This window comes from Phocoena sinus, chromosome 21 (genome assembly GCF_008692025.1).
Source record: "Phocoena sinus isolate mPhoSin1 chromosome 21, mPhoSin1.pri, whole genome shotgun sequence".
Taxonomy (NCBI): domain Eukaryota; kingdom Metazoa; phylum Chordata; class Mammalia; order Artiodactyla; family Phocoenidae; genus Phocoena; species Phocoena sinus.
Genome location: NC_045783.1, coordinates 13,297,888 through 13,324,238, shown reverse-complemented (window position 1 = coordinate 13,324,238; position 26,351 = coordinate 13,297,888). Strand labels below are relative to the sequence as shown.

General features: G+C 43.5%; 1 protein-coding gene across 3 annotated transcripts in view; it reads left to right on the top strand.

The window, feature by feature from the left end:
* The window catches only part of ACSL1 (acyl-CoA synthetase long chain family member 1), a 71,780-nt gene extending 49,079 nt beyond the window's left edge, over positions 1-22,701 (top strand). For all 3 annotated transcript variants that reach the window (XM_032618368.1, XM_032618369.1, XM_032618366.1), the window contains 14 exons: positions 981-1,013; positions 1,174-1,225; positions 1,739-1,812; positions 3,206-3,283; positions 5,034-5,168; positions 6,871-7,005; positions 7,843-7,938; positions 8,819-8,891; positions 10,685-10,773; positions 11,727-11,843; positions 19,017-19,160; positions 20,235-20,336; positions 20,445-20,516; positions 20,893-22,701. In XM_032618368.1, coding sequence (XP_032474259.1) covers positions 981-1,013; positions 1,174-1,225; positions 1,739-1,812; positions 3,206-3,283; positions 5,034-5,168; positions 6,871-7,005; positions 7,843-7,938; positions 8,819-8,891; positions 10,685-10,773; positions 11,727-11,843; positions 19,017-19,160; positions 20,235-20,336; positions 20,445-20,516; positions 20,893-21,033 — 1,341 coding nt within the window. In that variant the 3' untranslated portion in view covers positions 21,034-22,701. The remainder of the gene's footprint in view (positions 1-980; positions 1,014-1,173; positions 1,226-1,738; positions 1,813-3,205; positions 3,284-5,033; positions 5,169-6,870; positions 7,006-7,842; positions 7,939-8,818; positions 8,892-10,684; positions 10,774-11,726; positions 11,844-19,016; positions 19,161-20,234; positions 20,337-20,444; positions 20,517-20,892) is intronic.
* The last annotated feature ends 3,650 nt before the right edge of the window (positions 22,702-26,351 follow it).

Genomic DNA, 26,351 nt, shown 5'->3' with positions numbered 1-26,351 from the left:
ATCGTTACTTTAACTCTTAGCTGACTTCTATTTGGATGTCAATGTTCCTGTTTTTAATTAGTGGTCTGTTATATATATATAATTTAAAGTGTGATTAGGATTTAAAACTGTATGCTGGGTAGAAACTCACTGAGCCCTGAGCCCACCCATCTAATTTCCATTTATTTCTAGGCATGCTCACTCAAGCTGTTCGATTTTCATAGGAAAAGAATATTAATAGTGCATTAAAAAAATTAATAGATATTAAAGTGGTCATGGAGACACCTTCATGAAGTAACACCATCAGAATTAGCCCTTGGTAGTACCTGGGAGTCCGCCTTTGGGAAATGCCGTACCTCAGAAATGAATCTGTCGTTCTTAACCTTCATAGCCATTCGCGAGCGACCTTAGAGCTTCTGTCGTGGCCTGTTTTATAATCGGAGATGCCCCAATCCTTCCTCTGCTCCATGTGGGGAGTACAGATAGTTGAGCCTCTCCAGAACGGCCACCAGTTAAGTCCGGCAGAGACTGATTTTCTCTCTCCAGATTGAAGATGTCAGTTCTGCAGAATGGGGTGATCACATATCTGTGCTGAGCTCTGGTTTTGCAAGGGTACAGAGCAGCTGTGGTTCTCTGATTACGGTGTGGAGCCGGGCTTTGTTAAAGGCTGTGATAGGGGAGTGGAAACCAGAAGAACGTGTAAAAGACTTGGATTCCTGTCTTCTGAATAAATCCTGTTTCAAAGTCCAGTCCTAATGCCATCGATATAGTTTTATATAAGAGAGAAAACCAGAAAATGGCTTCTTAGAACGATGGGTAAGTATTTGGGTTCAGGTTAATGAAAATTGCTGTAGTTTATTTAATTTGAAATCTGTGCTGTCTTTGAGTCAGCTGGGAGCGAATCCCACAGAAAAGTCAGCTTGAACTGACTTGATGTGACTTTTGTTCTTTACATTTAGAAAATGTTTCCATTTAAGATTTTTTTTTCTCTTCTCTTTAAGGACCTGGGAAGAGCCAACAGACGGAAGCCCAAGGTGAGTGCACCATGTGCGACCCTGCCCCAGCCTCTGTGTAGCTTCCGTGTCTAATCAGCTCAGAGCCTAGTAGAAATCTTGAGTGATTATCTTATGACTTAAAGTTTTCTATTCTATTCTGATTTATACTGGCTTTTTTTTTTTTTTTAATATGCTGCAGCCTCCAGCACCTGAAGATGTTGCAATAGTTTGCTTCACAAGTGGCACTACAGGTCAGTTTTGAAAAGGAATTGTTTCTGAGTGGTATCTGGAAGTGTATATTCCCTGCCTCTTCTTGTGGATGACTTATTCGAGCTATAGATGGACTAGAACTAGAAGAGACAGAAGTGTTCAATCCTGTCTTACGGTAGCGCTATAAGACGTTCCCAGAATCTGAGCACGTCCTCAAACATTTATGAAAGGTCACAGTAGGTAGGATCACCCATCTTCCTGGGACAAAGTGTATCCATGGTTTCCAGAAATAAAATTGCTGGATTTTCTTCTCTTACTGCTACACACACCCTCTAAAACTTGCCCATATTAGTAAAGATGGTTTAAGATAATAAGTTTCATTTTAAAGGATTCCAGATGGCTCAGGAATTTAATGTGACTAACTTGTGGCTTTCATGGGTGTACCTCACACTACAGGCATCAGAGGCTCTAATGATATGGGGTTTCTGTCATGTGCATCATTCTTGGGTGGAGTTTCTGTCCTCTAACTTTGTTCTGTTCATATGTGTTCACAGGCAACCCCAAAGGAGCACTGATCACCCATCGAAATGTAGTGAGCGATTGTTCAGCATTTATTAAAATGACAGAGGTAAACTTTGGGGATACTGTCATCTTTCTTCATATCCATTGGTTGGCATCAGGCCTCAAGAATGAAGGTGGTAAAAGCCCCACTATCATGTTAGGCATGGGCTGTATTTGAAACACTGTCTGAAATATAGAGAAGGCCTGAGCTTTCGTACGTTCACCTTCTCCCAAATAGTTTTCACTGTGGACCTAATCCCCAACTCCTGCTGTGACCGTTAGGATGAATTGACAGATAGAATTTATTCCATCTTTTATATGGTAAAACTTTATTTGGATACTGCTCTCTAAATGTTTCCAGGAAAGGACAGAGAAGAACTGACTCTCTTGTTTTTATCTCCTATTTTAGTATGGAAAAGAATTAATTTCTTTAAGTTGACAAAGAAATGTTAAATGCTGCTGAAGGTTTTTTTGATTATTATCGTTTTTATTATTTATTATGCTTGATTTGATTTGGCTTCCACTTTATAAGAAGGATTAAAGCCTCAAACTTTAGTTACTTCCTATAATCTTAAAGTTTGCTTTGTAAGTATCTTAGTCTGCCTGGGCTGCCGCAACAAAATAACGCAGACTGGATGGCTTAAACAACAGACATGTATTTTCTCACAGTTTTGGAGGGTAGAAGTCCATGATCGAGGTGCCAGCAGGTTTGGTTCTGGTGAAGGCTCCCTTCTTGGCTTGTAGACCGCAGGCCCCTCACCACCCCTCCCCCGACCTCTCCTCTGTTTGCATACGGAGAACAAGAGAGAGGTTTCTGGTGTTTCTTCCTGTTCTTACAAGGACACCAGCCTTATTGGATCAGGGCCCCACCCTCATGACCTCATTTAACCTTAATGACCTTCCCTGTCTCCAAATACAGTCACTTTGGGGGCTAGGGCTTTAACATATGACTTGGAGGGGGATGGTCACAATTCAGTCTGTAACGCCAAAGGTCTATTTCAAACTTGCCGTTTAAAAAAGTACTTATTGAATAATATAATGAATGCCTTTCCCTCATATCCTTTGCACACTTTTACATAATTTGCTTTTGCAAATTACATGTCTCTGGGAGGGCTCCATACGGTCTACTTTTTGTGGTAGGAGCCTGTGCTTAATGGTTTCGGGGAATGGGCACCTTTGGCGACTGCAGAAGCTCGATCTCACTTTCACTTATACTTACACTTTCTTAATCCTTTTCGTATATACTTTCTAAACAGAGTTCAACATTTAGTACCTTACCAAGTGAAATTTTAATTTCCTTATTGACCTTCAAAGAAAACTTAAAATTCATGAATCATTGAAGTAAATGTTTACAGTTAATGTTAATATTAAGATTAATAATTTGTAATTTATAATAATAAAATGGAAAATTCCTGGAAATTCTAATGCTTTTCTGCCTGTCTGGTGTCTATGCTTTCCAGGGTGCATTCGTTCCTTCCTCAGATGATACTTTGATCTCTTTCTTGCCTCTCGCCCACATGTTTGAGAAAGTTGTAGAGGTAGGCACTGAGTTTTATTTTGTTTGTGCACATGCGTTTGGTTGTGTTCTGCTAAGTTGTGTTTTACAGAAAGCACTTGTCTTGAATGCTAGTGACACAGACATTTCATTTTTACCATTGTACACATGCATGAGTGGTTCATGCAGATAAGTTTGAGTGTGCAGACTGTCCTCTACGTAGAGAGTTCTTTGCTCAGGCCCATTTTAGAAATTGAGCTAATTATTTAAGAGTATAATTTTTTTTCTGGGTCCAGATACTTGAACTTTAATACTCATTTTAAAATTGGAAGCTCAGACTTTTGAAGGACACGAATATGGACATGAATTCAGAAAGATGAGCTGTGAATGTAGAATTTTTATGAATACCATCCCACAAAGGCTGGTGAGGCTTCAGTTCTGTAAAAAGTCTCTATTTTTTTTTTTTTGGCCACGCCATACGGCTTCTGGGATCTTAGTACCCCGACCAGCGATCAAACCCGTGCTCTCTGCAGTGGAAGGTGTGGAGTCCTAACCACTGGACCGCCAGGGAAGTCCCAGAAGTCTCTATTTTTGACTGTGCTTGTTCATAAGGCACAAGTTGACTCCAGATTCATTTTTTCAGCAATATTCCAAGTGCCTTTGGCAAAGCGGGATGACCTTCAGCTGACCTCTGTCTGAGCTCCTCATACACAAGTGTGTGACTAATTTAAAAACTGACCAAGAACCATCTTTTTTCCTTCTTGGACAGTTTTGGATTGTATGCTTATAGGAGAAACAGTGAGCACTGCTCACTCATTTAATGAATGTTCACGGGGCACCAGCTGTGTTGCAGGTACTGGGCAGGTATTAGAGAGTGAGGGGCAGCTGATAAAATCCTGGCCCTTTGACTAGCTGCCGCCCTGTGTAGGATTCACTTCCCCCAAAGGATCAAGGATCTTCCATCAGATACTTGTGTCTCCTGCACGCCTCAGGAGACCTTGTGAGTTTACAGAGTGATTGCAGACGTGTTGACAGTGGAACTAGTTTTCAAAGTGTGCCCAGGAGGCAGGCCACACTGAACAGAAACCTCCGAGCTTTAATTTTTAAACAATGAACCTTTCTAGTTGTTTCTGCTTTCAAGCCTGAGACCGTTTGTACTTCCGTTGCATCATCTCTTGAATCTCTCTTTCTTTTTAAAATTTAAAGCAGGCAGACTCTTTGTCAAGTGCCTGTGGCTTGCCAGTGCAGCTTGCATCAGACAGGAAAAAATTCAGGCACTAGGTTATAGCCGAATGCAAACTGCTGCAGTACAGATGGCCTAGTGCCTCAGCCGCAGCGTATTCTGACTACTCAGAATTTTTTAGTTAGATTCAGATAGAAGAGATGAGTCTTTAAAAAGCTAAGGCAAGTAGCTAAGTTTTTCTGATGAGAATAAGTTAGACCTAAAGTTTCTGGAAGGCTAAAAATACTTGGATTATCGAATACCATGTCATTCATTCAGCAGGTATTTATTATTGAAGCTAAAATAGCAGAACCCCTCTGATCATCACTGAAAACCACGTTCCCTGGTTTCTTACTAGTCCTTTTATCTTCAGGATAATCGAGAGCGATGCCACATGCCCGTGTTGTATGAGGACACAAGCACATTGTTTTAAAAGCTCCCGACATTTAGGAACTTTATGATTTCTGGAAGCTGGTCTGAAATGCTAACACTGGAGCCTTGTGTGTCTGTGTGTGTTGTGTAATGCCTGCTGTAATGATGACATGTTGGATGTTTCTATTTACCTCTCTAGTTTTTGATGCTGAGTCACGGAGCTAAAATAGGATTTTTCCAAGGAGACATCAGGCTGCTTATGGATGATCTCAAGACCCTTCAACCCACCGTCTTCCCTGTGGTCCCCAGACTGCTGAACCGGATGTTTGACAGAGTAAGTGCCAAGCGAAGAGAAGGGGCAGAGCTCCAGACCTTGAGTCCAAGACCACGTGTGACCATGGCCGCTGCCGTTACTCTCTCGAGGGACTGCAGTTTACCCCTCTGCTAATAAAGCTGAGTGCTTTTACCTCCCAGAGCTGTGAGTGACGGTTATAAGAGAAAGTGCCTATGGACACACCTTGTCAACTGGAAGGCACAATACAGGTGTGAGGTGGAGCTTGTTTTATTTTCATGATAAACTCTTTGAGCCTCTGTTTTCTCATCTTTACAGTGGACTGTTACCTCCTCCATCTCATAAAGATGCTAATTACATCATATGAAAAGGCTTTATATATTGTAAAGCTCCACTGCATGAAAAATATTACTTACTTAGCCACCCTGAGAAACGTGACTAAACCAAGCCAGGGACCGAGAGGAGATGGTGAGCCTTTAGAGCACGGACCCCACAGCTGGGGCAGGACCCCGTGTGGTGTGAGCAGTCTCTAGAATGAATTTGGACTGGGCAATTCTAATACTCTTTATTTTGAGACATGGCTTTCGTCATCTATAGAGAACCTTCTCATTTTTAAAAAAAATTTATTTATTTTTGGCTGCGTTGGGTCTTCGTTGCTGCCCACGGGCTTTCTCTAGTTGCGATGAGCGGGGGCTACTCTTTGCTGTGGTGCGCGGGCTTCTCATTGCAGTGGCTTCTCTTGTTGTAGAGCGTGGGCTCTAGGCACGCGGGCTTCAGTAGCTGTGGTGTGCAGGCTCAGTAGTTGTGGCACATGGGTTCAGTAGTTGTGGCACGCGAGCTCTGAAGCGCAGGCTCAGTAGTTGTGATGCATGGGCTTAGTTGCTCTGCGGCATGTGGAATCTTCCGGACCAGGGATCGAACCTGTGTCCCCTGCATGGTCAGGCAGATTCTTAACCACTGCGCCACCAGGGAAGTGCCAACCTTCTCATTTTCTTAATAGTTCTTTTTTAAAAAATTGTAAAACAGCTTTATTGAGATATAATTCACATTACATGCAATTCACCCATTAAGTGTGCGATTCAAAGGTTTTTAGTACATTCACAGAGTTCTGCAACCACCATTACAGTCCGTTTTAGAACATTTTTATCACCTCAAAAAGGATGTGGTATCATCCTCCACCCTGCTACCTCCCTCCACCACCCAAAAAACTCATCTACTTCCTGAATCTATAGATTCCCCTATTCTGGATTTTCATGCGAATGGAATCATGCAGTATTCTTTTGTTGCTGGCTTCTTTTGCTTAGTATGCTTTCAAGGTCCATCCATGTCATAGCATGCATCCATACTTCATTCCTTTTAATGGCCAAATAATATTCCGCTGCATGGATTCAACACGTTTTATTTATCCATCCATCCATTGATGGGCATTTGGGTTGTTTCTGCTTTTTGGCTATTATGAATAATGCTGCTGTGAACATTCACGGGCAAGAGGCTGTGTGGACATGTGTTTTCATTCTCTCGGGTATGTGCCTAGGAGCGGAATTGCTAGTCGTACAGTCACTCTGTGTTTAACTGAGGAACCACTGGTCTGTTTTCTAAAGGAGCTGCACCATTTTACATTCCCACCAGCAGTGTATGAGGGTTCCAATTTCTCTACATTTTCACCGACACTTGTTATTATCTGACTTCTTAGTATCTCGCCATCCTACTTATTGTGAAACCTTCTTGCTTCTTGACTTATTAGATTTTTGCTCAGGCAAACACCACGCTGAAGCGATGGCTGTTGGACTTTGCCTCCAGGAGGAAAGAAGCCGAGCTTCGCAGTGGCATCATTAGAAACAACAGCCTGTGGGATAAGTTGATCTTCCACAAAATACAGGTAGCACATTGACTCACAATGGTTATTTGTCATGTAAGCGCCTTTGCGTTTCAAACTTTCTGTGAGGACTCTTTTTTTTTTTTCAACTGAAGTATAGTTGATGTACAATATTATATAAGTTACAGGTGTACAATATAGTAATTCACGATTTCTAAAGATTATACTCCATTTATAGTTATTATAAAATATTGGCTATATTCCCCATGTTGTACAATATATCCTTGTAGCTTATTTTATACCTAATAGTTTGTACCTCTTAATCCCCTACCCCTATATTGTGTGAGGACTGTTTTTAAAAGAGAAGGTGAGAGAGAGAATTTCTGGCACATTTCTAAAAACTAAGGACAAAGCCATTAGCAAAACCTCAGTGTCCAAGATAAATCTGAACAGTGTTTAGCCATCCAGGGCAGAAAAGGAATCAGGTAGCATAGCCTTTCTGATTCTCCATTTTGTTTTACCATTCTGGAACTCTTGAGGTATTTTTTTAGGCATGAGTGATAAAGAATATGGAATAATATTATGTCCCCCAGAAGGTGGTGGTTGCCATAAACCCATGACACTCTTGTTCTAATTCCTTAAAACACCTGCAGGTATAGAGGTGTTGCTTTATTTTCCACACCTGTTGAGAGTGAATGGAGTGGTTTCGGGTGGAACCAAACTCCAGTCAGGTGTCCCCCTTGGGGTGCCTGTGCGTCGTCGGGCGCAGTGAGTTCTGTGCAGCCTGCAGACAAGGAGCTGGTGGGTTAGAGTATTGGGGTTCCAAGAAGGAATCTTTGAGAAGCCCGCCACCTTCCAGTCACTTGCCCCTCACCCTCTCCCCTCTCCCTGCCTTGCAAGTCGAGCCTGGGAGGAAAAGTACGGCTGATGATCACAGGAGCAGCGCCCGTGTCCGCCACCGTGCTGACCTTCCTGAGAGCCGCGCTGGGCTGCCAGGTGAGGCGCCTCCCTCCGCACCTCCCCTGGTCTCGGACCGAGTCCTGCCCAGGAGTCTGCTTTCCAAAAGGCACTCTTCTTCTCCTCCGTGTGCCATATTGTTGTTTGGAAGATCATGTTATTCCTAGGTTGCTTGGAGAAAGGGGTATAGGCACACCTCGGAGATAACAGCAGATTCAGTTCCAGACCACTGCAATAAAGCCAATGTTGCAACAAAGCCAATATCGCAGTAAAGCCAGTTACATGAACTTTTTGGGTTCCTGGTGCAGATAAAAGTAATGTTTACACTAGTCTGTAGTCTGTTAAGTGTGCAATAGGATTATGTCTAAAAAGCAATGTGTATATCTTAATTTAAAAATACTTTATTGCTAGCCGTCATCTGACAACGCAGCGTTGCCACAAACCTTCAATTTGTAAGAAATGCAGTATGTGCAGAGCAAATAAAATGAAGTGTGCCTGTATATATCCTTTACCGCAGGCAGACTATGCATTTGTGTCCGCCACTGGGTAATTTCCTCTAGGGTGAGGCACAGAAGATACCTTTAGATCAGGTGTGAGGGCATGGGGATTGGCAGTAAGTGATAAGGCGACCTGCAAAGCATGCAGAGACCCTTTCTTAAGGGGGGGAGGGAGCCAGCAGAGACTGGGTGATAAGTAGCCGAGCCGACGGAGTGAGTGAGTCCCTGGGCAGGTGGTGCACGGCGTGACCTGTGAATGCCATTGTCTCCTACGTGGGTGAGTACGTTGGGTGCTGTAATAAAGCGTGTTGTAGTGTATGGGCTGAGGTTACCAAACGAGCTAGAGGAACTTAGTTACTGAGCACTTCCAGCAGAAGTGTGACTGTCCCCCTCTCTTCCCGTCCCACCTCTTGGTGACCCAGTTCTACGAAGGCTATGGACAGACCGAGTGCACTGCCGGGTGCTGCCTGACTGTGCCTGGGGACTGGACTGCAGGTATGATGGCAGGACTTTCCTTATCGGGATCTTACTTTTGGCATTGGAATTACTGGAATTGGGTTAATAAACCAACTTAAACAAGTGCTGTGTCTCTGATGATTAGGCCTTGGGGTCAACAATCTTGGAAACCAGGGGGCCCTGTGGCAGAGTGGGATGTGACTTTGAGGCTCCGACTGTCAATGCCTGCCAACCTGGGTAGGTGGCAACAGAGACTTACATAGATGCTGAAGGTCACATCTAGAGATGGTGTTCTTTATACCAGGTTCAGAATGTTTGGCCCAACAGAGCTTTCCAGGAATTGATTGGGGCCTAATTATTTGCTGGTAAATTTTAATTAAATTTCCAGAGACTCCATACAGAAATAAACACAAGTCCTTTGTCCCAAAAGGAAAAAACAGGGGAGGACAAACTGTCCTGCCTGAGGTTCTGCCTCGGGAGTTTATGATGCATGTTATATGCGCTTCATCCCAGCACCCCTGTGAGAGAAGCCCTGTTACCTCTGCGAGGACATGATTGATTGTTGGCTAAAAAGCATGTCAATAATTTATAAGAATTTACACAGCTTTATATTTTGGAGCCAGGATTCCAACCCAGGTCTGACCACAAAACTCCTATGCTTTCCCCTGTCCCACACCGGCAGTGTATTCTACACTGTGATAAATAAATTCTGTGATTTGTTTGCTGTTTTACACATATGAGCATCTAATGACATAGATTCTAGTATCAAGCACTTTCTAGTAGCATAATTCCACTGCGATTGGCACTAACAGTCTGTGAACCTTTTTCATGGTGTTTAATTTTTTTTTAATGAATTTATTTATTTTTGGCTGTGTTGGGTCTTCGTTGCTGCATGCGGGCTTTCTTTAGTTGTGGCGAGTAGGGGCTACTCTTCGTTGCTGTGCGTGGGCTTCTCATTGCGGTGGCTTCTCTTGTTGTGGAGCACGGGCTCTAGGCACGCGGGCTTCAGTATTGGTGGCACATGGACTCAGTAGTTGTGGCGCACGGGCTTAGTTGCTCCGCGGCATGTGGAATCTTCCTGGACCAGGGATCGAACCCATGTCCTCTGCATTGGCAGGTGGATTCTTAACCACTGCGCCACCAGGGAAGTCCCTGTCTGTTTAATTTTTAACTCCTGGTGCCTTACCGGCTAGAGAATTTGAATAGTGACTTCTTTAAGCTAAAATTATCAAAACATAGGAAGAATGACTTGTGATACTCTTAAAAATCTAATATCTGTTACTCTTGTTTTGGGAAAAGAACCCAGTCCTAGCACCGTTTGGCAAGAGAGTTAAGTGAGCTGTGAAAAGAATCGCTGTCCTGTCTTCATAAACTTACATGTAAAACATGTTCATTTATAATCAAGGGAATAAGGCCGTAGTGGTCAGAACCATCTGACCCGTCAAGGTCTGTTCTTATAGAGAACGGGGACGTGACCTCTGTATGAGGGAGAGCAGGGCCCTCAGATCATGGGAACCAGGTGAAAGTTTCAGGAAACCTGCTTCCAGGTGTTCAAAGAAACCCTGAAAATGAGCAGCCAGATCATTTATACTTTGAAAAATAATTTGGAGCATCAGACTTGGGAAAGCTCCCTAGGAGACATTGGACTGTTTTTGTCTCTTTTCTAGGAATAAACTCTGTAATTTGCCAGGGGGAGACAGGCTGTGATTGCCGAAACCAGAGGTTTATACCCTCTGTTCTCATCGTGAGTGGGCTTGTTTGTGATAAAAGTGATCTGTCCTAAGGATATCGGTAGTCACGGTAGGAGTGATCAACTTTTATTTGATATACAGGCCATGTTGGTGCCCCAATGCCTTGCAACATTATAAAGCTTGTCGATGTGGAAGAAATGAATTACATGGCTGCCAAGGGCGAGGGCGAGGTGAGTGAAATCCCGCAGTCACCCCCTCACTGCGGGCTCCTCCAGTAACCAGCCACCTCTCAGCACCACAGCACGTAAAGCCACTGAGCTTGGTGTTGCTGGTGACCCTGAGTCACACAGGCTTCTTTTTGACGGTACATTTATGCCTAACTCGCAGGGCGGGTAGGGAGGTGGGGGGGCTCTAATGCCTGCCTTCTGCCGCCAGCCACGATGGGGCCGAGGGCCCAGGAGGGTACAGAGGCTCCAGGGCCTGAAGTCCTGGGCCACGGCTTCCTGTCTGCTAATTGCCCTCCATGCCTGTTAGTGAGCTACTGGCTAGAGGAAGGAAGGCCAAATTGCTTTGGGATTTCACCCCCTTGGGATTTTCCAGAAGCTCTGATCCAGAGCCTAGGGTGAGCGTGAGCCCTGGAACTTGACTACAGCCAAGGCCATTATGGAAGGGAAGTGGGGGATTGGAGGTGCTGCCACGATGCCAGCGGGGCTCTGGTAGCTCTGGGAGAGACACACACACACACACACACACACACACACACTCACACACACACGAGTTTTCTCTGGAGAAGCCCCAGTCAGTGCTCTTAACAGATCATCTTTTTCCCCCTCCAGTTTTGTTGAGATATAATTGACATCTAGCACGGTGTGAGTTTAAGGTGTACAGCATCATGATTTGACTCGCATATATTGTGAAATGATCACCGCAGCAAGTTTAGTAAACATCCATCCTCTCATATAGATACAAAAAAAAGAAGAAATGTGTTTTTTTCCCTTGTGATGAGAACTCTTTAAGATCTGCTCTCTTAACAACTTTAAAATCTTCCATATGGCTGTGCTAACTGTAGTCGCCATGCTGTACATGACACCCCTGGTCCTTATTTATCTTATAACTGGATGTTTGTACCTTTCATCCACCTTCTTCCAACTCCCACACCTCCCTCCCGATCTTTTCCCCTCAGGTGTGTGTGAAAGGGGCTAATGTATTTCAAGGCTACTTAAAGGACCCAACAAACACAGCAGAAGCTCTGGATAAAGACGGCTGGTTGCACACAGGGGACATTGGAAAGTGGTTACCAGTAAGTGGTCCCCTCCCCTGTTCACAGACACTTTTGTTCCACCATAGGGAAGAAAAAACCCCACGTCGCAGTGGCACCCTAGCTTTCCCTCCCCTTTCTCCTTACCGAGTGGTGGAGCGTAGACCCTTCTGTCTTCTGCAGGAAACAGGCTTATACTTAGCATCCTCGTGTAGCATTTTCACTTTAATGGCAGCAAATATGTTTTGTTTTGATGCTTGACATCCTTTCCGGTTGCTGCTTCTGGCTTGAAATCCAGAGACACTGTGTCTGGCTTTTCACATTTCACTGCTGTGCCTTGATGTTGAGGCCTTAGTTAAGGTCTGGGGGCACTGCATAAGCTGCCAGGCATGTACGACAGGTGAAAATTTGTGAGCACACATGTTTCTTAACATTGTCATCTCAGTAAAAACAGGATAAGTACTTAGAGGATCAGGCTATCCCTTTGAACTTAGCCTCAGAACCGTTTACTATAGAGAAATAAGGAGTCCGTCTTTGGAGTGAGATGCTTGTGCAAAAAGCCGACCTGTAGGTTTCACCACTTTTGCTTGTTGTGGTGACACCACTGCTTTTTAAAGTTGTTACTGTGTTTAATTGCAAGCACTCAAATGGCTAGTGTAATTTTTATTATTGTGTATTGTTCTAGTCTTACAGGTGCTTTATTTATTTATTTACTTATTTATCACCTATGAGGAATGACAACTTAGAAATTCCCCTTTATTTCTGCTGTTCTTGGACAGTTTGAAAAAGGAGAAAAACATGATGACCATTGGTTTAGGGAACATTAGTTTTAGAACTTTTTTTTTTTAATTTTTTAATTGTATTTTTTTATAGAGCAGGTTCTTATTAGTCATCAATTTTATACACATCAGTGTATACATGTCAATCCCAATCTCCCAATGCATCACACCACCATCCCCCCACCATCACTTTCCCCCCTTGGTGTCCCTATGTTTGTTCTCTACATCTGTGTCTTAATTTCTGCCCTGCAAACCGGTTCATCTGTACCATTTTTCTAGGTTCCACATATATGCATTAATATATGATATTTGTTTTTCTCTTTCTGACTTACTTCACTCTGTATGACAGTCTCTAGGTCCATCCACATCTCAACAAATGACCCAATTTCGTTCCTTTTTATGGCTGAGTAGTATTCCATTGTATATATGTGCCACATCTTTATCCATTCATCTGTCGATGGGCATTTAGGTTGCTTCCATGACCTGGCTATTGTAAACAGTGCTGCAATGAACATTGGGGTGCATGTGCCTTTTTGAATTATGGTTTTCTCTGGGTATATGCCCAGTAGTGGGATTGCTGGATCATATTGTAATTCTATTTTTAGTTTTTTAAGGAAGCTCCATACTGTTCTCCATAGTGGCTGTGTCAGTTTACATTCCCACCAACAGTGCAAGAGGCTTCCCTTTTCTCCACACCCTCTCCAGCATTTGTTGTTTGTAGATTTTCTGATGATGCCCATTCTAAATGGTGTGAGGTGATACCTCATTGTAGTTTTGATTTGCATTTCTCTAATAGTGATGTTGAGCAGCTTTTCATGTGCCTCTTGGCCATCTGCATGTCTTCTTTGGAGAAATGCCTATTTAGGTCTTCTGCCCATTTTTGGATTGGGTTGTTTGTTTTTTTAACATTGAGCTGCATGAGCTATTTATATATTTTGGAGATTAATCCTTTGTCCGTTGATTCATTTGCAAATATTTTCTCCCATTCTGAGGGTTGTCTTTTCGTCTTGTTTATAGTTTCCTTTGCTGTGCAAAAGCTTTTAAGTTTAATTAGCTCCCATTTGTTTATTTTTGTTTTTATTTCCATTACTCTAGGAGGTGGATCAAAAAAGATCTTGCTGTGATTTATGTCAAAGAGTGTTCTTCCTATGTTTTCCTCTAAGAGTTTTATAGTGTCCAATCTTACATTTAGGTCTCTAATCCATTTTGAGTTGTATTTTTGTGTATGGTATTAGGGAGTGTTCTAATTTCATTCTTTTACAGGTGGCTGTCCAGTTTTCCTGGCACCACTTATTGAAGAGACTGTCTTTTCTCCATTGTATATCCTTGGCTCCTTTGTCATAGATTAGTTGACCATAGGTGCATGGGTTTACCTCTGGGCTTTCTATCTTGTTCCATTGATCTGTGTTTCTGTTTTTGTGCCAGTACCATATTGTCTTGATTACTGTAGCTTTGTAGTGTAGTCTGAAGTCAGGGAGTCTGATTCCTCCAGCTCCGTTTTTTTCCCTCAAGACTGCTTTGGCTATTTGGGGTCTTTTGTGTCTCCATACAAATTTTAAGATTTTTGTTTTAGTTCCGTAAAAAATGCCATTGGTAATTTGACAGGGATTGCATTGAATCTGTAGATTGGGTAGTATAGTCATTTTCACAATATTGATTCTTCCAGTCCAAGAACATGGTATATCTCTCCATCTGTTGGTACCATTTTTAATTTCTTTCATCAGTGTCTTATAGTTTTCTGCATACAGGTCTTTTGTCTCCCTAAGTAGGTTTATTCCTAGGTATTTTATTCTCTTTGTTGCAGTGGTAAATGGGAGTGTTTCCTTAATTTCTCTTTCATATTTTTCATCATTAGTGTATAGGAATACAAGAGATTTCTGTGCATTAATTTTGTATCCTGCAGCTTTACCAAACTCATTGATTAGCTCTAGTAGTTTTCTGGTGGCATCTTTAGGATTCTCTATGTATAGTATCATGTCATCTGCAAACAGTCACAGTTTTACTTCTCCTTTTCCAATTTGTATTCCTTTTATTTCTTTTTATTCTCTGATTGCCATGGCTAGGACTTCCAAAACCATGTTGAATAGTAGTGGTGAGAGTGGACATCCTTGCCTTGTTCCTGATCTTAGAGGAAATGCTTTCAGTTTTTCACCATTGAGAATGATGTTTGCTGTGGGTTTGTCGTATATGGCCCTTATTATGTTGAGGTAGGTTCCCTCTATGCCCACTTCCTGGAGAGTTTTTATCATAAATGGGTGTTGAATTTTGTCAAAAGCTTTTTCTGCGTCGATTGAGATGATCATATGGTTTTTCTTCTTCATCTTGTTCATATGGTTTATCACATTGATTGATTTGCGTATATTGAAGAATCCTTGCATCCCTGGGATAAATCCCACTTGATCATGGTGTATGATCCTTTTAATGTGTTGTTGGATTCTGTTTGCTAGTATTTTGTTGACGATTTTTGCATCTATATTCATCAGTGATATTGGTCTGTAATTTTCTTTTTTTGTACTATTTTTGTCTGGTTTTGGTATCAGGGTGATGGTGGCCCCATAGAATGAGTTTGGGAGTGTTCCTTCCTCTGCAATTTTTTGGAAGAGTTTGAGAAGGATGGGTGTTAGCTCTTCTCTAAATGTTTGATAGAATTCACCTGTGAAGCCATCTGGTCCTGGACTTTTGTTTGGAAAATTTTTAATCACAGTTTCAATTTCATTACTTTGTGATTGGTCTGTTCATATTTTCTTTTTCTTCCTGGTTCAGTCTTAGAAGCTTATACCTTTCTAAGAATTTGTCCATTTTCTTCCAGGTTGTCTATTTTATTGGCATAAAGTTGCTTGTAGTAGTCTCTTAGGATGCTTTGTTTTTCTGTGGTGTCTGTTGTAACTTCTCCTTTTTCATTTCTAATTTTATTTATTTGAGTCCTCTCCCTCGTTTTCCTGATGAGTCTGGCTAATGGTTTATCAATTCTGTTTATCTTCTCAAAGAACCAGCTTTTAGTTTTATTGATCTTTGCTATTGTTTTCTTTGTTTCTATTTCATTTATTTCTGCTCTGATCTTTATGATTTCTTTCCTTCTGCTAACTTTGGGTTTTGTTTGTTCTTCTTTCTCTGGTTCCTTTAGGTGTAAGGTTAGATTGTTTATTTGAGATTTTTCTTGTTTCTTGAGGTAGGCTAGTATAGCTGTAAACTTCCCTCTTAGAACTGCTTTTGCTGCATCCCATAGGTTTTGGATGATCGTGTTTTCATTGTCATTTGTGTCTAGGTATTTTTTAATTTCCTCTTTGATTTCTTCAGTGATCTCTTTGTTATTTAGTAACGGAGTGTTTAGCCTCCATATGTTTGTGTATTTTACATTTTTTTCCCTGTAATTCATTTCCAGTCTCATAGCATTGTGGTCTGAAAAGGTGCTTAATATGATTTCAGTTTTCTTAAATTTACTGAGGCTTGGTTTGTGACCCAAGATGTGATCTATCCTGGAGAATGTTCCGTGCGCACTTGAGAAGAAAGTGTAATCTGCTGTTTTTGGATGGAATGTCCTATAAATATCAATTAAATCTATCTGGTCTATTGTGTCATTTAAAGCTTTTGTTTCCTTATTAATTTTCATTTTGAATGATCTGTCCATTGGTGTAAGTAAGGTGTTAAAGTCCCCCACTATTATTGTGTGACTGTCGATTTCCTCTTTTTCAGCTGTTAGCAGTTGCCTTATGTATTGAGGTGCTCCTATGTTGAGTGCTATATATTTATAGTTGTTATATCTTCTTCTTGGATTGATCCCTTGATCATTATGTAGTGTCCTTCCTTGTCTCTTGTAACATTCTTTATTTTAAAGTCTATTTTATCCGATATGAGTATTGCTATTCCAGCTTTCTTTTTTGTTGTTGTTGTATGCGGGCCTCTCACTGTTGTGGCCTCTCCCGTTGCAGAGCACAGGCTCCGGACGCGCAGGCTCAGTGGCCATGACTCACGGGCCTAGCCGCTCCGCGGCATGTGGGATCTTCCCGGACCGGGGTACGAACCCGTGTCCCCTGCATCAGCAGGCCGACTCTCAACCACTTCACCACCAGGGAAGCCCTCCAGCTTTCTTTTGATTTCCATTTGCATGGAATATCTTTTTCCATTCCCTCACTTTCAGTCTGTATGTGTCCCTAGGTCTGAAGTGGGTCTCTTGTACACAACATATATACTGGTCTTGTTTTTGTATCCATTCAGCGAGCCTGAGTCTTTTGGTTGGAGCATTTAATCCATTCACGTTTAAGGTTATTATCGATATGTATGTTCCTATGACCATTTTTTTAATTGTTTTGGGTTTGTTTTTGTAGGTCCTTTTCTCCTCTTGTGTTTCCTACTTAGAGACGTTCTTTCACATTTGTTCTGGAGCTGGTTTGGTGATGCTGAATTCTCTTAGCTTTTGCTTGTCTGTAAAGCTTTTGATTTCTCCATCAAATCGCAATGAGATCCTTGCCAGGTAGAGTAATCTTGGTTGTAGGTTCTTCCCTTTCATCACTTTAAGTATATCATGCCACTCCCTTCCGGCTTGTAGAGTTTCTGCTGAGAAATCAGCTGTTAACCTTATGGGAGTTCCCTTGTATATTATTTGTCGTTTTTCCCTTGCTGCTTTCAAATTTTTTTCTTTGTCTTTAATTTTTGCCAATTTGATTACTATGTGTCTCGGCGTGCTTCTCCTTGGGTTTATCCCGTATGGGACTCGCTGCCCTTCCTGGACTTGGGTGGCTATTTCCTTTCCCATGTTAAGGAAGTTTTCGACTATAATCTCTGCAAATATTTTCTCTGGTCCTTTCTCTCTTCTCCTTCTGGGACCCCTGTAATGCAAATGTTGTTGCGTTTAATGTTGTCCCAGAGGTCTCTTAGGCTGTCTTCATTTCTTTTCATTCTTTTTTCTTTATTCTGTTCCGCAGCAGTGAATTCCACCATTCTGTCTTCCAGGTCACTTATCTGTTCTTCTGCCTCAGTTATTCTGCTGTTGATTCCTTCTAGTGTATTTTTCATTTCAGTTATTGTATTGTTCATCTCTGTTTGTTCTTTAATTCTTCTAGGTGTTTGTTCTTTAATTCTTCTAGGTCTTTGTTAAACATTTCTTGCATCTTCTTGGTCTTTGCCTCCGTTCTTTTTCCGAGGTCCTGGATCATCTTCACTATCATTATTCTGAATTCTTTTTCTGGAAGGTTGCCTGTCTCCACTTCATTTAGTTGTTTTTCTGGGGTTTTATCTTGTTCCTTCATCTGATACATAGCCCTCTGCCTTTTCATCTTGTCTGTCTTTCTGTGAATGTAGTTTTTGTTCCACCGGTTGCAGGATTGTATTCTTCTTGCTTCTGCTGTCTGCCCTCTTTTATGGTGCTTTATACTCCGAAATTTTTATTGTTTTGAAGAACACCCCCCCAATTAATTTCAGAGTACCCAAGCTCTTTATTTTTTTCATAGACATTATGGTACTTCACCGTGGTTCTTTTTTTTCTTTTTCTTAATATTTATTTATTTATTTATTATTGATTTATTTTGGCTACGCTGGGTCTTAGTTGCAACATGTGGGATCTTTAGTTGCAGCATGTGGACTCTCAGTTGTGGCATGCATACAGGATTTAGTTCCCCCACCAGGGATTGAACCCAGACCCCCTATATTGGGAGCTTGGAATCTTACCCACTGGACCAGCAGGCAAGTCCACCCAGGCTATTTAGAAATAAATTAAGTCCCTCTTTCCAGACTCAGGAGGGATGAAGTATCCGTTCTAATTCTGACTATGGCTCTAAGGAGCACATCTCATAATCTCCCTGGACCTCAGTTGGCTCCCTTTGGAAACGGAGGAAAACTGATGTGGGCTGAGAACTTTCCAGTGGATGACTCTCTGAAGCGAGAGAGTGGCCTCGGGTGGGGATGGGGTTTTGTTTACGGGAGATGGGGAGGTGGGAGCTACTGGCATTTGGCGAGTCTGGTCTGGAGATTCTCGCATCCCCACAGTCATCATGGGGGCAGCTGACAGCCCCCTCCTACCCCCGCCCTGGAACAGGGACAGAGGGAAGTGAGCTGCTGCCTCTGCAGCCCCTGCTCTGCGCAGAGCCCTGTGGGAGGATGAGCGCATCTCAGCTCTCGAGGACCTTTACCCCATTGAGCGGCCGATTCAGATATGAGACAAAGTGAAACTTGCTGAGCTGAAGGGAGCAAGTCGGGTGCTCTGGTTGGCTGGGAGTGAGGGGGGCTCCCAAGTCCCTTCTCTGTCTCTCTATCTGCTCAGTGGCCTGGGGGAGGTTACATAATCTCTCTAAGCCTCAGTTTGCCTCTCTGCAAAATGGGTTAACAGCTGACGCCTGCCAGAGGTTATTAGGATTAAATGATAGTGTACAGAAAATGCCTGCTGCTGGGGGGAAAGCAGCTGCCGGACCTGCTCACAGGCCGCTCCCCGCCCTCCAAACAGAATGGCACCTTGAAGATCATCGACAGGAAAAAGCACATCTTTAAACTGGCACAAGGAGAGTACATAGCTCCGGAGAAGATTGAAAACATCTACCAGCAAAGTGAACCTGTCGCTCAGGTGTTTGTCCACGGAGAGAGCTTGCAGGTACGCACTGCCCCAGCCGTGAATTCTGTGGCCAGCATGGCCCGGGCCTAGAAGTCCAGGGCCTTTCAGTGTGATGGGAAGTTTGTGATGGGTGTGAGTTGACTTTCATGTCTGAGGTGCTGGAATATTATCAACACATTACTGGTTTTTACTGCTTGGCGTTTCTTTTTTCATCTATTTTGTAACTGGAAATTTGTACCTCTTATTCTTGGCAATTCTTATCCAGAAAAGTTTTTTTCTCTTTAATTTCATATTACCAAGGGAAGTTGGATAAGGATACCAAGGGAGTGGGTAAAATAAGCTTCTAATTTAATTATGAGGGGAAATATTGATATACAGGTTATAAGAAACTTTAGAATTTTCAAACATATTAAACCCAACTTGTTATGATATGTCTCCTACGTCATTTTTGAGCAAATGGTGGTTGTGAGCCAACATATCTTAAAGTCGAAAACCAACATCAGTATTGCAATGAGACATCATTTGCTAAAATTTTGGACAGATGGTGGGAAGGAAGAGAAGGGTGTCTGGTTTCCTGAGGGTTAATATTTCTACAAATCTTGAAATTTTCAAATAATTTTGGAAGAATATTTTCTTACAAGAAAGTGAACCTATTTTTCTTCGACCTGGAATCATACCCATGCCTCTAATTTTTATTCAGTTTCGTCGTCTCTAAATTGTAAAGAATGAGGTATTAGAGTTTCTTCTAAATGAATCTGCATACATTTTCTCTTTTTATAAAGCAGTTATCTGATATCTATCCCCTTGTTTGCTTATTTGACCCTGTTTTATTTTTTAAAATATATATGAGTAAGTAAAAATTAGGGTTTTATTAGGTTTTGATTTCCAATGGTGGTTTTAAAACATTTATTGCAAAATCCCCAACGCTGTCTATATTTCAGAGGCAGGAGTTAACCTGGGCCCCACAGACTCTGGGGCTGGTAACATGCTCTGAAAAGAGGATCTGTAACTCCCATCAGATTCTCCCAGGGGCCCAGGCTGCAGATAATAAAGAACCACAGTTTTAGAGCATCTGGATCAAGCCCGTTAATAACTTACTTGTCTCTGTTAAAGGCATTTCTCATAGCAATTGTGGTACCAGACATTGAGACGCTAGGTCCCTGGGCCCGGAAGCGAGGCTTTGAAGGCTCCTTTGAAGAGCTGTGCAGAAGCAAGGTAGGTTCCGAAGTGTGCAGCCTACTTCTGACCCGCCCTTTGCATTAAGTGCAAAGTTCAGGGACTCCCGCCACGGGAGTAAGGATCTTACTTTTCTTGCCTTATTAGGGTGTCCAAAAAGCTGTTCTGGAAGACATGGTGATACTTGGGAGGGATGCTGGCCTAAAACCATTTGAACAGGTAAGACTTGCATCCAAGTGTATGAATTCCTGCAAAACGGGGTTTTGACTGGAGGATGCTTTTTGTGAATATATTATAGAAGAGGATGAGGTGACGTAAAGACATCTGTGCGGAAGGGATAGTGGAGTGGTTTGGTAGGGGAGGGGATTTTTGTAACCAAGGGTGTGAATTCTCTTCCTGGAGGTCAGGCCACAGTCCTGATTCTGTACTGACAACAGGCCACTGCCCTTCGTTGTGACAGTGCAGTGGGACCTGGCCTGAGAGGCTGGCTTGAGTCGCCCAGAAGGGTCTTTATCCCTTGGGAAGCTTAAGTGCTTTTTAGACTCAGGTGGCCTCCGTGCCCCTTTCCTCCTTTGACTGCCTGGTTTCTTTGCAGGTCAAAGGTATTAGTCTCCACCCTGAATTATTCTCTGTCGACAACGGCCTTCTGACCCCAACGATGAAGGCTAAAAGACCAGAGCTTCGGAATTATTTCAGGTCACAGATCGATGAACTCTATTCCACCATCAAAATCTAATGCGAGGAAGGAAGTTGGGAAGAGGCCGCATGCCTCCGCGGTCTTCTCCTGCCCGTGGCCTCAGTGGGTAGTTTTGACAACAGCAAGTAGGGAAGGAGCGTCTTTGTCTGCCTCGTGCGTTCAGATTCTCATCACAGGAAGCTTAGAGGGAGTGGAACACTGCCTTGTGGTCACGTCGCATTGCAGACCATGTTCACGGTGATACATAATTTCCAAAATGAGCCTTAAAATAATTGTAAGGGGGAAACTATAAATGTGCTAAGTTATTTACGACTTCCTCAGTTTAAAAAGAGGGTGAAAACTTGTCTCCCTTTTTTGCTAACCAAGTGGTTAGGACTTTGCTATTTCTGAGATGTCTGCTACTTGCTGCAAATTCTGCAGGTGTCTGCTGCTCTGAAGAGTACCGTGCACTGGAGGGAGCCGTCCCTTACAAACAAGAACTGTCCCAGCTGCAGGAGGTTGCACGTGGACCAGAGGTTTTTTTTTTAATCCCTGCCACTGTCCCCTCCCCGTCTCATGTGACCCTTCTGATTAACCCCTGTCACTCCTGTTGGAGCAGAGGATGGACCTAACTCAGAACAACGCAGGTATGGGTGGATGGCCGCTCACCAGAGCAGGTGGATTCTGGCGTCCACAGAGCAGAATATTCGCCGACCCTCTTCTCGAGACCCGATTCCCTCCCTCCATCCCTTCCCAGGGGTTATTAAAAAAATCTGCCTTAGACTCTGCAGTGAAGACAAGCATTTCAACAAGGAAACAATGACCTGGATCAGCCATGTTCAACTGTGACGCCTGAAGAACTGTCCACTTTATCTTCACTGAACCCGTCGCTCTGTCTGTGATGGTTTTTAATGTGGTTTTCATATCAGAAGAGTACGTTGTGATTAAGTGGCTTTTTTTCCCCAGAATAAACTCTCAGGCAAGGCATGTCTTTAAAAATATTAAGGGGGCTTCCCTGGTGGCGCAGTGGTTGAGAGTCCGCCTGCCGATGCAGGGGACGCAGGTTCGTGCCCCGGTCCGGGAGGATCCCACATGCCGCGGAGCGGCTGGGCCCGTGAGCCATGGCCGCTGAGCCTGCGCGTCCGGAACCTGTGCTCTGCAACGGGAGAAGCCACAGCAGTGAGAGGCCCGTGTACCGCAAAAAAAAAAAAAATTAAGGGACTAGATACACTTGGCTACTTATTGAAATGGATGGTAATTAATGCTCTTCTATCATAATGCTACCTGATTTCTATGAAATGTAGTTGACAAGCCAAAATTCTAAGACATAGGAATCTGGAAAACTCATTTCCTGGGGTTAACTTCTCAAGGGATTTTTTTTTTAAGTTAATTTGGGTAATTAACAGCATTTCACTTTACTGCAAGTCTTTGCCACATGTGACTGAATTTAGTTGTCATTTATATGTTGAAAGCAGTTGTTTGTGGATATGTGACTACCTGTATTATACAAGCACAACAGGGTTTGCCCTAAAGAGTTGTCGTAATAACGCTATTTGGTAGCCTAGCTTCATACGTGCATTCTTAATTGCACAAGAAGTCAATAATTTGTCACAATGGGCTTTTGAATGTTTGCTTTAAGTGTTGGCTGTTTCTATGTTTTATAAACCAAAACAGAATTTCCAAAAACAATGAAGGAAACCAAAATAAATATTTCTGCATTTCAAGTGAGTGAAGCCTCCCTTTTGCGTCAGGTGTCGCGTTCGGCGTGGCCTCTGATGTGCACAAGCGAAGAGCAAGAATGACCTCAGCCTCCCAGTTCTTTCCTCCCTCCCAGGTCTGCTTCCTAGGACGCAGTCATCCCGACACTTCCAGTTGCTGACGCCGGGGCCCCGGCCAGCTCCCAGCAACGGCCCTGCTATGTTGCAGAGAAGAAAGTCTTGGTGTGAATAACATGGATATTCTTGAAAGTGCAAATCTCAGGGGGAAAGCGGCAGTGCAGGAGGCATCGCAGCAGTTGGTGGTCCTGGGGTGGATTTCATTCGGCCTCACTGGAGTCATTCTCTCCCCGTGGAACTGTCGGAGAAGGTGTCCCATTGACAGCAGCCGACTGTTTCTTCTGTCGCTACCCTACGCTGTCATTTTAAAGATTTTCTTCTCCAGAGGTCTTGGTTAATCACCCCCTAAGTTTTTCTGTAGCCTGTTTTCAGTCCTCTTTCCCTGCAGTCTTGGGTTTGGGGTGCTGATGTCTGCTTTCTTCCTCTAAAGCTCAAGCCCTGTGCACCCCTCTCTGGTAAGACTCCTCATACACGGGACTTCCCTGGCGGTCCACCTTCCAGTGCAGGGGGTTTGGGTTCAAGCCCCAGTCGGGGAGCTGAGAGCCTACATGCCTCAGGGCCAAAAATCCAAAACATAAAACAGAAGCAGGGCTTCTCTGGTGGCACAGTGGTTAAGAATCCGCCTGCCAGCGCAGGGGACAGGGGTTCGAGCCCTGGTCCGGGAAGATCCCACATGCCGCGGAGCAACTAAGCCCGTGCGCCACAACTACTGAGCCTGTGCTCTAGAGCCCCTGAGCCATAACGACTGAAGCCCGCTTGCCACAACTACTGAGCCTGCACTCTAGAGCCCATGCTCCGCAACAAGAGAAGCCACCGCAGTGAGAAGCCCGCACACCACAACAAAGAGTAGCCCCCACTCGCCACAACTAGAGAAAGCCCGCATGCAGCAACGAAGACCCAACACAGCCAAAAATAAAAATTTTTAAAAAACGGAAGCAATATTGTAACAAATTCAATAAAGACTTTTAAAAAAACAATGGTCCACATCAAAATAATCTTTAAAAAAAAAAAAAGCCTCCTCATCCAGTCTGCCTCTTTAGTAAGGTTATCAAGTTCCTCGTGTCTTTTTCTGCCCTGCGCCCTCTTGCTCTCATTCCCTCACGGGAACCGTGACCTTTCTGTCTCCTCCCTGGGCTCCCAGCACAGGACTTAGCAACTGGTGGGTGTTTGTTAAATCACTCTCATTTGAACAAATATTTGAAATTTTGAACCAAGCTTCTGTAATGAGGTTGACAGAAACACTGTTTTGTTTTCTTTTTAAAAACACTTCTGGTAAAATACACGAGATTGATCATCTTCATCATCAAGCACACAGTTCAGCGGCGTTTAGTGCGCTCACACTGTTGTACACCCGTCGCCGCCATCCAGTCCGTCTCCAGGACTTTTCATGTTGCAAAACCGAAACTCTGCGCATTAAGAAATAACTCCCATTCCCTCCTCGCCCCAGCCCCTGGCCACCGCCATTCTGCTGTCTCTGAATTTGACTACTTTAGGTGCCGCATAGGAGTGAATCATACAGTGTCTGGCTTATTTCACTTAGCATACTGCCCTCGAGGTCCATTCGAGTTGTCTCTCACTTTTTATAGCTGAATAATATTTGTACAATTACACCACATTGGGCTTCCCTGGTGGCGCAGTGGTTGAGAGTCCGCCTGCCGATGCAGGGGACACGGGTTCGTGCCCCGGTCCGGGAAGATCCCACATGCCGCAGAGTGGCTGGGCCCGTGTGTCCGGAGCCTGTGCTCTTCAACGGGAGAGGCCACAACAGTGAGAGGCCCACGTACCGAAAAAAAAAAAACAATTACATCACATTTTGTTTATTCATTTGTTTTGTTTTTTGGGTTTTTTAAATTTGTTTATCTTTTTATTTTTGGCTGTGTTGGGTCTTTGTTGCTGCGCGTGGTCTTTCTCTAGTTGCGGCGAGCGGGTGCTACTCTTCGTTGCGGTGCGCGGGCTTCTCATTGCGGTGGCTTCTCGTTGCAGTGCACGGGCTCTAGGCGTGTGGGCTTCAGTAGTTGTGGTTCACGGGCTCTAGAGCGCAGGCTCAGTAGTTGTGGCGCACGGGCTTAGTTGCTCCACGGCATGTGGGATCCTCCCGGACCAGGGCTTGAACCTGTGTCCCCTGCATTGGCAGGTGGATTCTTAACCACTGCGTCACCAGGGAAGACCCTGTTTTGTTTTTTTTAGATTTTTTTTTGATGTGGACCGTTTTTAAAGTCTTTATTGAATTTGTTACAATAGTGCTTCTGTTTTTATGTTTTGGTTTTGGCCACAAGGCATGTGGGATCTTAGCTCCCCAACCAGGGATCGAACCCGCACCCCCTGCATTGGAAGGTGAAGTCATTTTTTTTTTAATTAATTATTTTTGGCTGCATTGGATCTTTATTGCCCCACATCCTCACTTTACTTCCTGTTTTCTTTTTTTTTTTTGATAACGCCCATCCTAATGGGTGTGAAGTGGTATCCCTTGTGGTTTAGATTTGCATTTCCCTAATGCTGATGAGATCGAGCATCCTTTCGTGTGCTTATTGGTCACTTGTGTATCTTCCTTGGAGATGTGTCCTTTGCCCATTTTAAAAATTGGTTTTTGCTATCGAGCAGTAGTAGTTCTTTATATATTCTGGATATTAACCCCTAAACACTGTTTCCAATTCTTAACTTCCATGGTGTACTATATACAGTAGCACTCCATCCCCCAAATCAAAACCACACCTCAAGCCCAGGGGTCTCTGTCTCAATCCGGCAGCAGTGACCCTACTGCCCTGAGAGTTCACCTTGCCCTCCCCGCAGGTCCAGCTCTGACACACCCTCACTCTGTGTCTAAACTCAGCAAAAGTTTGTTTTTAAGTATATCTGGCATTTGGTAGTTAAAGTATTTTTGCCTCACTTCTGCTTTTTAGATTACTTGGAGTAAGAAGAAAAAGAAGAAGAACTAAAATGTGTTGAGTGTTGCCACGTACCAGGCACTCTTCTGAGCATCTTACACAGGTGACCTTTTCATGTTTGCAACCCTCTGAGCCAAATGCCCCTGGTGTCCCCATCATACAGTGAGGAAACTGAAGCACACGACTTGGGTCAGGGTCATACACTGAACAGAGTTGGAGCTGGGCAGTCTGCCTCTGGACCCTGAGCTTTCAACTTCACGCCGTGGAGGTTTCTTGTCTGCCTGCGCCAGTAACCTCCTGACAAAACGTGTCATTGGATTGTTTCTTGGTGCCAGCAGTTATGCCTCTAAGCTTTGGTCCAAACGGTTTTGATTCCTACCTAATGATTGTTCTTTGTCATAGCAGAGGCTAGTACCACTTCCCAGTTTTATTCTGGTTCATGGGTCATCAAAAATTAAATATGGTTGCTCTCTGTGATGTTGGAAAACCCCAAATCCATCAAGGACCAAAAGTTAGGTAGAACCTGCCGCTCTATTTCAGGAGGAAAGTAAGTGTAGAGCTGGGTCACAGACCTGTGGCATGTTCATGAGGTCCCTTGGACGTCCTAGGAATCATCAGCTACGGAGGTAGTAACAGCTGTAAGGGGCTGTGGGCTCGC